A 14,631-nucleotide genomic window follows, 5' to 3' on the forward strand; every position below is an offset into this window, starting at 1 on the left:
AGCGCTTGTGAAAAGTATATAGGCGTATGAGCTGACCACAATTTTAACACGACTCAGCAGAAGCAAAAGCAGCTCATCGGATTCTGGGCTGCATCAACAGGTCAAGGGAATAATAATAATAATAATAATAATAATAATAATAATAATAATTTGTTATTTGTACCCCGCCCATCTGGCTGGGTTTCCCCAGCCACTCTGGGCGGCTTCCAACAAAGATTAAAAATACATTAAAATGTCACACATTAAAAACTTCCCTTCAGATGTCTTCTAAATGTCAGGTAGTTGTTTATCTCTTTGACATCTGATGGGAGGGCGTTCCACCACCAAGAAGGCCCTCTGCCTGGTTCCCTGTAGCTTTCCTTCTCGCAGTGAGGGAACCGCCAGAAGGCCCTCAGGACTGGACCTCAGTGTCTGGGCAGAACGATGGGGGGTGGAGATGCTCCTTCAGGTCTACTGGGCCTTTGAGGCCATTTAGGGCTTTCAAGGTCAGCACCAACACTTTGAATTGTGCTTGGAAACTTACTGGGAGCCAATGTAGGTCTTTCAAGACCGGTGTTTATGTGGTCTCTCGGTGGCCACTCCCAGTCCCCAGTCTAGCGGCTGCATTCTGGATTATTTGTAGTTTCCGGGTCACCTTCAAACGTAGCCCCACGTAGAGCGCATTGCAGTAGTCCAAACGGGAGATAACCAGAGCATGCGCCACTCTGGTGAGACAGTCTGTGGGCAGGGAGGGTCTTATCCTGCGTACCAGATGGAGCTGGCAGACAGCTGCCCTGGATACAGAATTGACCTGTCCCTCCATGGACAGCTGAGGGTCCAAAATTGACTCCCAGGCTGCACATCTGGTCCTTCAGGGGCACAGTTAGCCATTCAGGACCGGGGAGTCCCCCTCACCCGCCCGCCCCCTGTCCCCCAAGAAGAGTACTTCTGTCTTGTCAGGATTCAGCCTCAATCCATTAACCACCATCCATCCTCCAACCGCCTCCAGACACTCACACAGGACCTTCACTGGTTCTGATTTAAAGGAGAGGTAGAGCTGGGTACCATCCGCATATTGATGGACACCCAGCCCAAACCCCCTGATGATCTCTCCCAGCAGCTTCAAGGGAAGTCTATTCTGCCTTGGTCAGTCTATTCTGCCTTGGTCAGACCTCACCTGGAAAACTGTGTCTGATTCTGGGCACCCCGGTTTAAAAAGGATATTGACAAGCTGGAAGGTGTGCAGAGGAAATGGCGACCAAGACTGGTCTGGGAACCAAGCCCTTTGAGTGAGCGGGGCATGTTTAGCCTGGGAAATGGGAGATACGATAGCCATCTCCAAATATCGGAAGCGCTGTCACATGGAGGACGAATTCCTGCATTGCTGCAGGGGGTTGGACTAGATGACCCCAAGGGTTCCTTCCAACTTTACGGTGTTACGATTTGGAAGGAAAGTCTGGTACAGTGGTGCCTCGCAAGACGAAATTAATCCGTTCCGCGAGTCTCTTCGTCTAGCGGTTTTTTCGTCTTGCGAAGCAACCCTATTAGCGGATTAGCGCTATTAGCGGTTTAGCGGCTATTAAAGGCTTAGCGGCTTAGCGGCTAAAAGGCTATTAGTGGCTATTAAAGGCTATTAGCGGCTTAGCGGCTAAAAGGCTATTAGCGGCTTAGAAAAGGGGGGGGGAGCGAAAAAAAATTGGCAAGACTTGCAAGACGTTTTGTCTTGCGAAGCAAGCCCATAGGGAAAATCGTCTCGCGAAGCAACTCAAAAACGGAAAACCCTTTCGTCTAGCGGGTTTTGCGTCTTGCGAGGCATTCGTCTTGCGGGGCACCATTGTAATTGTAGGTTTTTTCTCTCTCCCCTTTTCTCCTGCAGTCTGCGCCGCCCAGTTCCAGATGAGCCATACCACGCCTGGACACGGATGTCTGGGCCGTCTCTCCACGCTAGCTCGCCCCCCCCCCTGCTCGCGTGGGGTGGGGGGGTTGCTATGGTCTGCCCTCCGCCCTCTCCCTCCAATAGCAGCTGAGCCTCTGATCTCCACCCGCCCTTCTCAACTCAAACCTGCCCTGAGCCGGGGGGGCAGATAGCAGAAGCGTCGTGACCTGGGGCGTTCTCCTGACGGACCCCTTTTTTTTAATTTATTCTTCAGAACGAAGCTTTTCTCGTTTTTGGTTGTTTTTTTTCCTGGGTGGTGCTGATTTTGTATTAAAAAAGCAGGGGGACAAAACCCTGAACTTTAAAAAAAAAAATCAAACAAATTCAAAGAGCAAACGGAATGGAGCAGCGAAATCGATGGCGAAATTCCACTGTGCCTCTGGATTCGTCCCGCATGGACAAGAATTGGGGTGCGGTGGTTTCGGGGAGCTTCTATGAACAGATCGAGAGGGGGCCGAAAGAGTTCCCTTCTTCTCAAGAGCATTAATTTCCGTCTCTCTCGCCGGGGTGGAATGCCAGCGAGCGGAAAATGAGAGAGAGAAAGAGAGACTGCTGTCTAAATTTGGGGGTGCCTGGTTTTGTTTTGTTTTTTTTTTCCCTTTCCTTTCGATTACGTTTTTCTTGGCAGAAATTTAAAGGAAAAAAAAGAGAGAGTTTGGGAAACGGAAGCAAGCAAAAAAAAAAAATGAAAAAGAAAAATTAATACGGGTTTCTTAACACAGGACTTTTATGGGTTCAGTTCTCTCTGGGTGAACTTCTCATCGGGATATGGCGGGGCGGGGGGGGGGGGAGAGTGTACATTGATTTATATATATTGGAGGGGGGGGAGCCGGGGAGGGTTGGCGAATTTTTTCCCGCGTGTGGTTTTTAATTATTCTGATGAACATTTTGATTTCTTACATCCTTTTATATATATTATATATATATATAAATATAAGAAGGAAAAAAAAATATTCCTGGTTTGTATTAGAAACTGCTTTTAAAAAACAAAATACAGAAAACGAGACAAAAAAAAAAAAATAAAAAATATACGAGTTTTTTTGCGCGAGGAGCAAGCGGGACGGAGGACGTCCTCGTGCGAAAGGAGATTGGGATATGGTGGAAAAAATAACCCCGTGCGGAGGGAGTGGTGCTCGCCCCAAATCAGACACACGGGTAGATGGGAGATTTTTTTTTCCTTTTTCACGAAAGGGGAGGGGGGGAGCTGATTTCTCCCCCTCCTCCTCCCCCTATCCCTAGGTGTTGCCATTGCCCCAGCCCCCAATTCCCTATGCCATTTTTGTGGGGGGCAGGGGGTGGGGTGCGGTTGGCAATCTAACAAGGACCCCTTAACTCTGCCCTCTGCCTGGCTAGCTGTGGCTGACCCTTAACTCTGACCCTTAACGCCTCCTCTTCAGCTGATAAAATCCGTTTAACCTTAACTCAAGATATATAAATATATATATATATATATATTCCTTGGCTGAATTCATTGCCCCCCCCATTCCTCTTCCTCTTCTCTGCCCTTTTGACTCTACAGTTACAACTCCCAGATCCATTTGAAAAAGAAGAAGACAGAAACGTCTCAGATTTGGGGTCATTTTTCTTTCTTTTTTTAAAAAAATAATAATAATTGTACCTCCATGCCTCAAAAAATTGTTTTGCAGTTTGTAAATGTTCTTTCTCTTTCTCTCTTTTTTAATTTATACGTCTCTCCTTTTTTTTTTTTTTTTTGGTAATGATCTCTCTATTTATTGGTCCTCTTTCGGGGTTTGATCCAGCCTCTTTTTTTATTTTTAACTTTTTACAATGTTGTTGTACCTGTTTCTTTTTTTAAAAAAGAAAAAAAAAGTGTCTCCTTTTGTTGTTCCAGGTTTTCTTTTGTTTGGCTCCTCTCTGGAATTTTTTATTGAATTACTTAACATGTTCTTTCAGATGGTTTTTTTCCCCTGTCTGTTGATGTTTTTTCCTTGACATGGTGCTCTGTTTTCTCATGGGGGGTGGGGGGGGGGGGTTTGGATTGGGGAAACAAAAGCCTGATCCTGGTTCATCTGTTGATTCCCCTTCCCTTTTATTTTTTTTAAAATGGAAGAATCTCACCCCACCCTACAGAAGGAAGGAAATCTCTTCCTTCCTTCTGAAAAAAAAACCTGCACTTTTTTTTAGTCCCAGATTTCCCCCTACCCCACCCTCACCAATCACAGACACACACTGAAAAAAAAGCAGATGAACAATCTCGCTTCTCTGAGAAAACTCACTCTCACATAAATTGATTCTTATCGTACTGTAGGGGGACAAGGAGAAAGCAAATCTTATTTTGTAAATGTAAAAAAAAATAAAATAATTAAATTAACTCACAGAGATAAAAAAGAAACCAGCCGCCTTCTGTCTTCCTTCATTTCTCCAACCTGGATATACGAAAAGCTCGCATCTGGTGTGCCCAAATACATCAAATCTCTGCCCAGTCATTAAAACAAGCCTCTCTCTTTTTTCCCCCCTTCATTGTTTGGGGAAGGGCGGGATGTTTTTTCACTAGGAAAGGTACGCGATATAAAGCCGCCGTTCTTGTCCCAGTTAAGCTACGGGAACTCGCTTCCGTGGGACGCAATGACGGCCACCAACTCGGAGGGATTTAAAAGCGAATTGGACGATTTCGCGGAGGAGAGGGCTATCGATGGCTACTGGCCGTCATGGCTGCGCTCTGCATCCTCAATTGGTGGACATTGTTTTGTCCCAATACGGCTCCTGCGGCAAACGAATGGTGCCCTCTCGCTCTGAGCACCGAGGTGCCACGAACCAGCGTCCCAAAAAACCTCCTGCAAAAGCCCCTCTTGAGACAAACAGGAAGGTCACAGCTCTTGCACAGCGCCTGTTTGTTTTGAAGGTGCTTGTGCAGGAGATGGACCTCCCATCCCTGGGTCAAATCTGCCTTTTCTTGGCACCCCGGCGCAGCCTCGTGGTACCACCGTCTCCGCTGTTTACGATTTGTGCACCAGATCTTTTCCCCCCTGCTTTTACAAGCATGGTCTGGGCCTGGGACTTAGCAGGCATGGACCACGAAGGGGGAGGCATATATGGGGGTGGGTGGGTCTCTGGAAAGAGAAACATCCCAGGAATTTGAGCCCAGGGAGACCCCTTCCCCCCCACCCACCCTCTGGGAATGGTGCAACAAGCTAAGCATCACTTGGTTGGACCAGTTTGGGAGGTGGTGTGTTTGATGGGCACTTGCGCTCTCTGTGTGTGTGTGTGTGTGTGTGTGTGTGTGTGTGTGTGTGTGTGTGTCTGCATTCCTACATTATCCAGGAGAGGTGGAGGCCAGCCCCGGCAGCTGAAAGGGGGTGGAGATGGATGGGGAAGCCTATAAAGGATGCGAGATAATTTGTTGAGCCAAGCGGCGAGGCAGGAGCGTCTCTGCTCGGAACAGCGTGGTTGCAAGAGTTAGGGACCGGCAGCCTGAGATGATGGGCCTGGACACTCGCTCGCAGAAAGCCGTGTCGGGGTCCCTGGAACACGAGAGTGGGGCGGGGGTCTCCCCGCTGCCGCCCCCTCCCTACGGCGGAGAAGGGGCCTTGGAGCTGCGGGGGTCTCTGGACTGCTGGGCGTGTGCCGTGCTGGTCACAGTCCAGAACCTGCTGGTCGGGGGCCTCAACGTCCTCTTCGTGGGGGTCATCTTTGGGCTGATCCTGCTCCCGGCTGGGGTGTTGCTGGGGTTCGGGTTCCTTTGCCATTCCAAGGTAGGTGGTCCTCATTTTACTACGGCACCCCTCCCTCCCACCGATATCTCACAGAATCAGGACCAGGCAGATGAGTGGAGAGCCGTGGGTCAGAAATGAGGACGTTGGCAAGACTGAACTGGGGTGTGAACTATGTAAACCCTCCCAAATGCTCTTTGAAATAATAGCCTGACCTTTTGATGCTTTGGGGGTGAGAGAATGAGGCGTTGCGTAGTAGATGTGGGGGCTTTTTTTTGCCAGGGTTGGGGTGAAGGCCAGTGTGGACAGATACGCCTTTCTCAGGGCTCAATTTGGGTTGTAGTTTATTCCAGAGCATATTTTTCAATGGGCAAGCCCAGCCGTGGAGCATTGGGTGGCAGTGGCAGGCGGGACGGGACTTATGCACTCTGCACAAGCTCAGAGGTACTCTTCCTCTCACACATCCAAAACAACCCCCAACCAGGCCTAGGGGAGAGAGAGACTTCCAGGCCAGATATGTAATCTTTTGGCCCATTTGTTCTTAATTCCACCCCAAACTTAAAAGTTTTGGAACATGGGCTTAATTGCAAAGGATTGTAGTTTTCCACAGTGTTTCCAGCTCCTGGGCTTGCGAAATCCTGGCAAAATGTTCTCGGCGTGACTTCGGGCGGAAAAAGCAACACTTTTTGCAGGTTTGCCGCATCCTGAATACTCTTTCCTTCCCTCCTCCCTGCAGTAGGAACTGTGCTAAAACTGAACAGGGGCTTGACCTTCTTTATCCTGGCTAAGAATTATTTTTCAGAAAGCTCCATCCAAATGCTGATAAACCCACTGTCCTTGCTGGCTGGAGCTGATGGGAGGTGGAGCCCAGCAGTCTGGGGGGCTCCAGGTCCCCCCGCTTCTGCTCTGCCTGCTTCCAGAGTTGGCGGTCAACTCTTCTCCCCATTTTGCTTCACTTCTCTTCCCCCGGCTTGCCACTGGCCCAAAGTCTGTTGGTAAACTTCTTTCCATACTCTAGATTGTGTGTTGCCGCAGGGACCCATTTTACAGATCGGGAATACTGAGGCTCGGGGGGAGAGGTGACTTGCCAGCAGTCACAGGCACAACCTTCTCCATGGAGCTCAGTGGGCCAGAGTGGCCAAGCTGAATTTAGGAACCGGTCTCTGATGGGGCAGAGAGTCCCTCTTCCACTTTCAACCATCCCTGCTGGATGTCCCTATTTTTACATTTGTAAGGTCCTTGCTGGCATCTTTTCTAGATTTCAGGAAGGAAAGAAAAGAAAGGGGGCCTGGGATTTGGGCTGCCTTTCCAGAGGCAGGGACCAGGCTTCCTTCACCCGCCCCAGGACTGGCCTGGCAGATACAGGAGCTCTGGGGTGGTCTTCCCTAAGGGAGCATTGAAGGCGGGGGGGGGGGAGCAACACTGGAATGCTTTCGGATTAAGCCTCTCGTGGTGGGCTTTGGGAGATTGCAGAGGGATATCCTCTTTCCAGTCTCCTGGAACGTGTCATGTGGCTCTGCTCATTTGCAGCGTTGCAGGATTTTTTTTAGTTTTGCCCCGGAGAAATGGCCTTTTTGCCCAAGATATGTGTGGCGCATCTGAGATGCAGCAACGCACACCCCTAGCTCACAAAACACACACACACAAACATCAAGGTGTTTCGTAGTCCCCGAAGCCGCTCTAGTTCCCTTGAGGCAGAAGGTCCAACAAAGACTTCTCCCTCGGGGGAAATTAAAATAAAAATTAAATTAAAAATTAAAATTAAAAAACTTAACAATTTGCTGGGCGCACACCGTGCATTTAGAACACATTGCTGTCATTTATAAAATTTGCTTCGTCGCTTTATCTTGCAACCCAAAGGGACTGACAACAAAACAAACAATCCTACACACACGGTTCCTGGGAACTCTAGTTTGCTAAGGGTGCTGGGAATCAAAGTTCTGTGAGAGGTAAAGTACAGTTCCCAGGATTATTTGGATGGGGACAGCGGGCTAATAGTGTGCTGGTAGCCTGATAACCCAGTGGCCCGAAGCGCTTGCCTTGCCCCCCCCCCCCAATGGCAGAGCCAGCCCTACCTCAGATCGGGTGGCCTGCCCAAGCTGAACCCGAGCAGGCGGGCGGGTGGGTGGCTGTGCTGGTTCTTTTAAAAAAAAAAAAAGATATTTATTAGAATTTTCAATTTTTATACAAACAAAGAGAAAAAAAGAAAAAAAAGAAAAAAGAAAAATATTAAAAACATAAATTTCACAACTTATTTTTCAATGACATGTTTCCCTGACCTCCTCATACCTCCCCTTCTTGTATTTCCAGTTCGAATTATTTGTTCAGCAAATCCTTATCTCAAAGCATTACAGCCTTATTTTCTAACCAACATCTTGGGTTATTATAACCTTAAATTTTTACTTGTAAAAAAACCATTTTTCATATTCCTTTATACCATTACAGCTAGAAACCACTTAATTTCCATCCAACATCATTCAACATTCTTTAATTTTACAGTATTTCTGTAAATAGTCCTTAAATTTTTCCCAATCTTCTTCTGCTGACTCTTCTCCCTGGTCACGGATTCTGCCTGTCATTTCTGCCAATCCCATACAGTCAATCAACTTCATCTGCCATTCTTCCAAAGTGGGTAGATCTTGCGGCTGTGCTGGTTCTTGAGTGCCTACGACACCAGCAGAACAACCATCTCAGGCTGACCACCGCAGAGGACACTGGCTTCGTGCTCCCAGACTTTTGTAATTCACGTTCAGCAAAAGGAGGTGGTAGCAAAGTGGGACTGTACCACTTGAGATGGCAAGGGGGGCCATGTGCCAGCTTAAAACATGGGTAGGTAAACTAAGGCCTGGGGGCCGGATCTGGCCCAATCACCTTCTCAATCCGGCCCGCGGACGGTCTGGGAATCAGCGTGTTTTTACATGAGTAGAATGTGTGCTTTTATTTAAAATGCATCTCTGGGTTATTTGTGGGGCATAGGAATTCATTCATTATTATTTCCCCCCCAAAATATAGTCCGGCTCCCCACAAGGTCTGAGGGACAGTGGACCGGCCCCCTGCTGAAAAAGTTTGCTGACCCCTGGCTTAAAAGTTCCTTCATGGGGGCCGGGGGGGGGGGGGAGAGAGGAAACTCAATTAAAACTCCCCACTATTAAAAACATCTAATAATAATCATAATAATCATCATCATCTAGCACCTTAGTGTAAAAAGGATCTCAGCCAGCCATGCTTAGCTTGTTTTCGGCTTGCAAAGCGTTTTTATAAATTTGGTTGCTTCGCTTGCCCCCTGAGGTGGTACAGCCCAGCCTCTGCCACCTCGGGACTCTACCACCTCCCTCTGCTGCCCGCCTCGGCCGGGAGAGTGAAAGAAGTGGTCAATAGGGAGGGAGGAGAGGATTCAGTGGGGCTCTGGGTCCAGACTTCCCGCTCTGTTTGCCATGACAAAAGCCAGATGCCAGGGTCAGGGCCTTTGATAACCTTGTGGGGGCCGAGATGCACATTCCAGTCATGGATGTGTGGGTCTCTGCTGCCCACCCTCAAATTTGGGGAGGAGCTGGTTGTTCAGAAAGAAGCCAGCTCCCTTTCCCTCGTCTCTGCCCCCTCGCCATCCTCCTCCAGGCTTCTCAGGGGCATCTAGTTGGCCACCGTGAGATCAGGACGCTGGACGAGACGGGCCTTTGGCCTGATCCTGCAGACGTGGGCAGCGTGGGTTGGCGTGAACAGTGGCCGTCCCAGCTTCCTCATGCAAGGTCTTTGTTTTATGACGCCCCTTTCACCCCTTTCCTCCAGCCTCATCTGGCTTTTACGGCCAGATTGGGAAGACATGCCCCCTTTTACTTGCGCCACAGCACCCTTGGTTGGCAACTGATCTGCGTTACAGAGCTTTGTGACCAGGAAGGAAACACCTTAGTCAAGCATATTCCACACGCTGGACCGCAGGACGGAGAGGATGCTCTTGTTTTCAGGTCCTGTCAGTGGCGTAGCGTGGGGGGTGCAGGGGGGGCCGGCCGCACCGGGCGCAACATCTGGGGTTAGGGCAAATCCACAGGTTAGGGGGCGCAAATCCACGGGTTAGGGGGTGCAAATCCACGGGTTAGGGGGCGCAAATTACTTGCCTTGCCCCGGGTGCTGACAACCCACGCTACGCCACTGGGTCCTGTCGAAGTTTTGCCACAAGCATCCGGTCAGCCACTGTGGGAACAGGCTGCTGACCCACAGCTGTCAACTTACAGATTTGAAAATAAGGGACCAGCAGCCTCGAAAATAAGGGATCGGCAGCCAAAATAAGGGATTTTGCTATTGTAAAGAGTTACATACATTGGTAGGATTGACAGATGCTGTTAATCCGGCATGAGGCGGTTGTGGCGCCGCCGCGGCCGCTGAAGCTCCGCCCTTCTGCGTCCCTCCCCATCCCCTCCTCTTCCTCCTCCCTCAGTCCGCCTCCTCAGCTGCCACCACCGCTGCTGCCTCCGGGCTTGCAGGCGGCGTGGGCGAGAGTCTCTCTCCCTCCCCCCTGGCTGATGGAACTCCTCGCGCCAGGATGATGGCGCCAGTGCATGCTCTCTCTTGCGCAGCGGAGGACCCCAGGCCGCTGCTTCCCTCCTGAGCCGGGCGAGCCTGAAACCCGGGAAATTTAAGGGACATCATCAATAAGGGACAGCAGCGGGACATGGCGCTGGGATAAGGGAGTTTCCCGCCAAATAGGGGATGGTTGACAGCTATGTGCTGACCCGATTGGCCGCAGGCCTGATTCAGCAAGCTTCTTCTTATGGCCTCTGACCCCTAACATGGCTTTCTCTCCCTCTCTCCCTGCAGTTCTTACACACCCAGGAGCCCTACTGCACGGCCCACCTGAACGACGCCTCCTCCGTGGCGCTCCTGGTGGTGGGCTTCACCCTCCTGGTGCCCCTCCTGGTCTTGGCGCTGGCTGCCTACTGCCGCCTGGCCCGCAGGCTGCAGCTGGGCTACTGCCTCGTCCCCTACAGCAAAGCCGTCTACAAGAACCTGCCCGCGTCCCATTACCACAGCTCCGGGTGCTGCTGCAGCCAGGATTTCGAGCCAGTGGAGAAAGTCTGGGTTTGAGGAGGGAGGGGGGCGGTTTGGGACTGGGAGTGGGTGGGGTGGGTTAGGGAGGGAGGGAGGGCACAGAACAGCAGCAGCAAGATCCGGACACGCAAGCTTGAGGGAATGTACTTGTCTCAGCCTGGCAGCAAAAGTGGGATACGTCGCCGCAGTGAGATGTGCAATGGGGCGTCAGGCTCTCACCAAGCACAGGACTGTTGCAAAGGGAGAGGCGCAAAATCCCATCAGAGGCAAGGCTGTCGTTCCTGAATTGCAGCGGGATGTAGGGGACTCTTGCCGGTCCCTTTTCAACTCTGTGGTTCTGTGATTCTAAGGAAAGGGAGACGGCCAATTTCAGTGTAACATGGTTCATCTCTCCAGCTGCTGACGAGGAAAAACTGACAATTCATCCTGGAGGTGAAGGACTTTGCGACGGTGTGTTAGGGTGGAGTGGAGGTCCTCAGTCTCGCTTCTCCCCTCAGCTGCCCTTCAGTTCACACAAACAGGGCGGCTGGGGAGTTGAAGGCCCATTGCAGAGTTTCCTACAGAGTGGGAAGAGCTCCACAAGCAAAACTTTGCATTAAAAAAAATAAGGAATTATCCCTTTCTATATATGAAAGGGTTCTCCTGCACAAAGGGGTGGTTGGGAAGAGGCAATAATAACTCTAGCAAGTAGTTTCTTTAACCCATGGAACTCTCTGCTACCTGGGACATGTTTGCCTTTGGATTTCTGTGGTTGGACAAATGGGTGAAGATGGAAGCCTGTAGATGTCCCAGGGGATAATTTTTGCAGCAGTGCCAGGATACGAGTTCCAGAAAGGTTAGGGGCCCTACTGCCCTCCTCCTCGCACGCACACTAAGCCGCAGCCACCTTGAGCTCTTGCCAAGTTACATATAAGCACGCTGTTCAAGCGACACATTTATCGCGGGCGGGAATTATTCGGACGAAACTCCTTTGTACGGTTTTGTCAATATGCAGACTACGACTTTGATACGAAGCTTTGAGTAGTTGCGTTTATTATTATGGCTGGGGGGGCGGGCTCTAACTTTCCTTGCCCTTGGATGGTGGGTGGGGCTGGGGGCAAATTCACTGTGTGGAGGGGCAGTCAACTCGTAGAAAATGACTTGTTCTGAAGGAGCTTGGGATATGGCCATATTCCCTCCCCCAATCTAACCAGCTTCATGGTGTAGATTTAAGTAAGGATATTATTTGCACCTGAACTTCCTTGATGGCTAAATCTACATTTGTGCTTTCAGACATGGGGTTGTCAACTACAGTGGTACCTCGCAAGACGAATGCCTCGCAAGACAAAAAACTCGCTAGACAAAAGGGTTTTTTGTTTTTTGAGCTGCTTCGCAAGACGATTTTCCCTATGGGCTTGCTTCGCAAGACGGAAACGTCTTGCAAGTTTGTTTCCTTTTTCTTAACACCGTTAATACATTTGCGACTTGACTTCGAGGAGCAACTCATAGAACGCGGTGTGGTAGCCTTTTTTTAGGTTTTTGAAGACTTTGGTGATTTTTGAAGCTTTTCCAAAACTTTCCTGACACTGTGCTTCGCAAGACGAAGAAAACTGCAAGACGACAAAACTCGTGGAACGAATTAATTTCGTCTGCGAGGCACCACTGTACCGTATTTTTCACTCCATAAGGTGCACCTAGTTTTTTTGGGGGGGGAATCAAGAAAAATCAAGAGTCTTGCTCTCCCGGCTTCAGCAAAAGCAACGCGTAGCCTCCGGAGCGCAGCGCGAGTTCCCGCTGTGCTCCAAAGGATTCAGGCGGCTATCCCTGAAGCCTGGAGAGCGAGAGGGGTCGGTGCTCACCGACCCCTCTCGCTCTCCAGGCTTCAGCAAAAGCAACGCGTAGCCTCCGGAGCGCGGAGGGAGCGCTCCCTCTGCGCTTTGGAGGCTTCGCGTTGCTATCGCTGAAGCCAAGGACCCTGCATTTGCTGCATAGGACGCACACACATTTCCCCTTAATTTTTGGAGGGGGAAAAGTGCATCCCATAGAGCGAAAAATACTGGAAAGGACGAGCAGTTTGCATGAGCCGTTTTTCTTTCGGGGAAGTCACACCCAGTGCACAAGGTGTAGGAAGAGGCACTTGAACCGTATCACAGCAGAAACGGACCTTTGCATCACGCTCGCATTTGCAGCGCCTTAAGTCACAGGCTTGGCCAAGCGCCGTTTTGCTCAGGGGTCCCCCTCCTTGCCAACAGAGCGGGAGAGAAACACCAGCCCCGTTCCCCCGCTTGCCCACTTTTTTCTTCCGGCAAGTTGCGAATTGAAATGAGAGAACGCAGGCATCTTGGGGGTCTTTTTAGTTTAGAGAAAAGACCCCCCCCCAACCTAGATGGCTTTGAAAGAGGATTGGGCAAATTCTTACACTGTCCCATGTCTTTCTTCTTTGGCGATCACTCGCAGCCGAGTAAGATTGTCTTCCATAAACATGGTTTTAACAATGAGTCCGTAAGTGACTATGGAGGCCAATTCTGGATCCACACGTCCTTCCACAGTGGGGACACTGGTTTCCAGGCAAGAGTTGATCACGGTGTGGATTTGCCAAGCGTGCCTTCCTCTTAGCACGTTTCTCCCTTGTGTCCTGAGTTCGAGTGTCTTCAAAGCCCAGGACAGCTTTGGTCAAGGCTGTTCTCCAACTGGAGCGCTCGCAGGCCAGCGTTTCCCAGTTGTCAGTGTTTATACTACATTTTTTTTAGATTTGCCTTGAGACAAGTCTTTAAACCTCTTTTGTTGACCACCAGCATTACGCTTTCCATTTTTAAGTTCGGAATAGAGTACAGTGGTACCTCAGGTTAAGAACTTAATTCGTTTCGGAGATCCGTTCTTAACCTGAAACTGTTCTTAACCTGAGGTACCACTTTAGCTAATGGGGCCGCCGCCACACAATTTCTGTTCTCATCCTGAAGCAAAGTTCTTAACCCAAGGTACTATTTCTAGGTTAGTGGAGTCTGTAACCTGAAGTGTCTGTAACCCAAGGTACCACTGTAGCTGCTTTGGAAGACGATAATCAGGCATCCGCACAACACGACCAGTCCAACAAAGTTGATGTTGAAGAATTGTTGCTTCAACACTGGTGATCTTTGCTTCTTCAAATACACTGGTATTAGTTCGCCTGTCTACCCAAGTGATGTGTAACATTTTTCGGAGACACAGTTGATGGAATCATTCAAGGAGTTGGAGATGGTGGTCCAATATAAGTGGTCCAAGGTTGGTAGTACAATAGGTTTGTAAACAAGCATTTTGGTTTCCCTGCAAATGTCCCGGTCCTCAAACACTCTGCACTTCAGTCGGGAGAAAGCCGACTCCATCGAATGACATCACTCTGTACCTAGCTTTGAACGGTGAGCTTTGGTGACGACAACCCCACCTCCCTAAAAATACCCAAGGTAAATCTTGGAAGCCTGAAATCTACCCACCTTTCCTCCACCACTGCTAGTATCCACAAGAAGAGTTTGGATTTGATATCCCGCCTTTCACTCCCTTTAAGGAGTCTCAAAGCGGCTAACATTCTCCTTTCCCTTCCTCCCCCACAACAAGCACTCTGTGAGGTGAGTGGGGCTGAGAGACTTCAAAGAAGTGTGACTGGCCCAAGGTCACCAGCAGCTGTATGTGGAGGAGCGGAGACGCGAACCCGGTTCCCAGATTACGAGACTACCGCTCTTAACCACTACACCACACTACACACAAGACATGTCTGTTGTAGGGTTCGTGTTCCCATCACCAGCCGTGATTGCTGGCCATGCAGGCTCAGCCTGGTGGGATTTTGGAGTCCAGCAACACCTGGAGGAAACCAGGTTCCCATTCCTGCTTTATTTATTTATTGCACTTAGGGGAGGAGGTGTTAGGGGAGGAGTACCTCTGGGAGGGGGACATGTCCTGCTCCTTCTGGGGTGGTCTGTCCACCCCTGGTCCCCACCCTGCACTCAGCTCTTACCTGTGGCTCCTAGCAGCTGTCAGCGTGTGACAGCA

General features: G+C 50.0%; 2 protein-coding genes across 2 annotated transcripts in view; both read left to right on the top strand.

Moving 5' to 3' along the window:
- Positions 1-4,268, top strand: part of KDM6B (lysine demethylase 6B) — a 47,000-nt gene extending 42,732 nt beyond the window's left edge. Inside the window, exon 21 of the mRNA XM_028703438.2 lies at positions 1,856-4,268. Coding sequence (XP_028559271.2) covers positions 1,856-1,879 — 24 coding nt within the window. The 3' untranslated portion in view covers positions 1,880-4,268. The remainder of the gene's footprint in view (positions 1-1,855) is intronic.
- An 895-nt stretch (positions 4,269-5,163) lies between these two features.
- On the top strand, positions 5,164-11,642 carry TMEM88 (transmembrane protein 88). Its single transcript, XM_028703627.2, has 2 exons — positions 5,164-5,628; positions 10,399-11,642. The coding sequence occupies exons 1-2, from the start codon at positions 5,353-5,355 to the stop codon at positions 10,663-10,665; spliced, it is 543 nt and encodes a 180-aa protein (XP_028559460.2). The 5' UTR covers positions 5,164-5,352; the 3' UTR covers positions 10,666-11,642.
- Positions 11,643-14,631: the final 2,989 nt, after the last annotated feature.

This window comes from Podarcis muralis, chromosome 13, assembly GCF_964188315.1.
Source record: "Podarcis muralis chromosome 13, rPodMur119.hap1.1, whole genome shotgun sequence".
In the NCBI taxonomy this organism is placed as follows: domain Eukaryota; kingdom Metazoa; phylum Chordata; class Lepidosauria; order Squamata; family Lacertidae; genus Podarcis; species Podarcis muralis.

Bases quoted from the DNA above. Each gene is read 5' to 3' on its own strand.
- TMEM88 (XM_028703627.2), top strand. From the start codon at position 5,353: ATGATGGGCCTGGACACTCGCTCGCAGAAAGCCGTGTCGGGGTCCCTG. The intron at 5,629-10,398 runs GTAGGTGGTCCT...CTCTCCCTGCAG, and splicing joins GGTTCCTTTGCCATTCCAAG to TTCTTACACACCCAGGAGCC.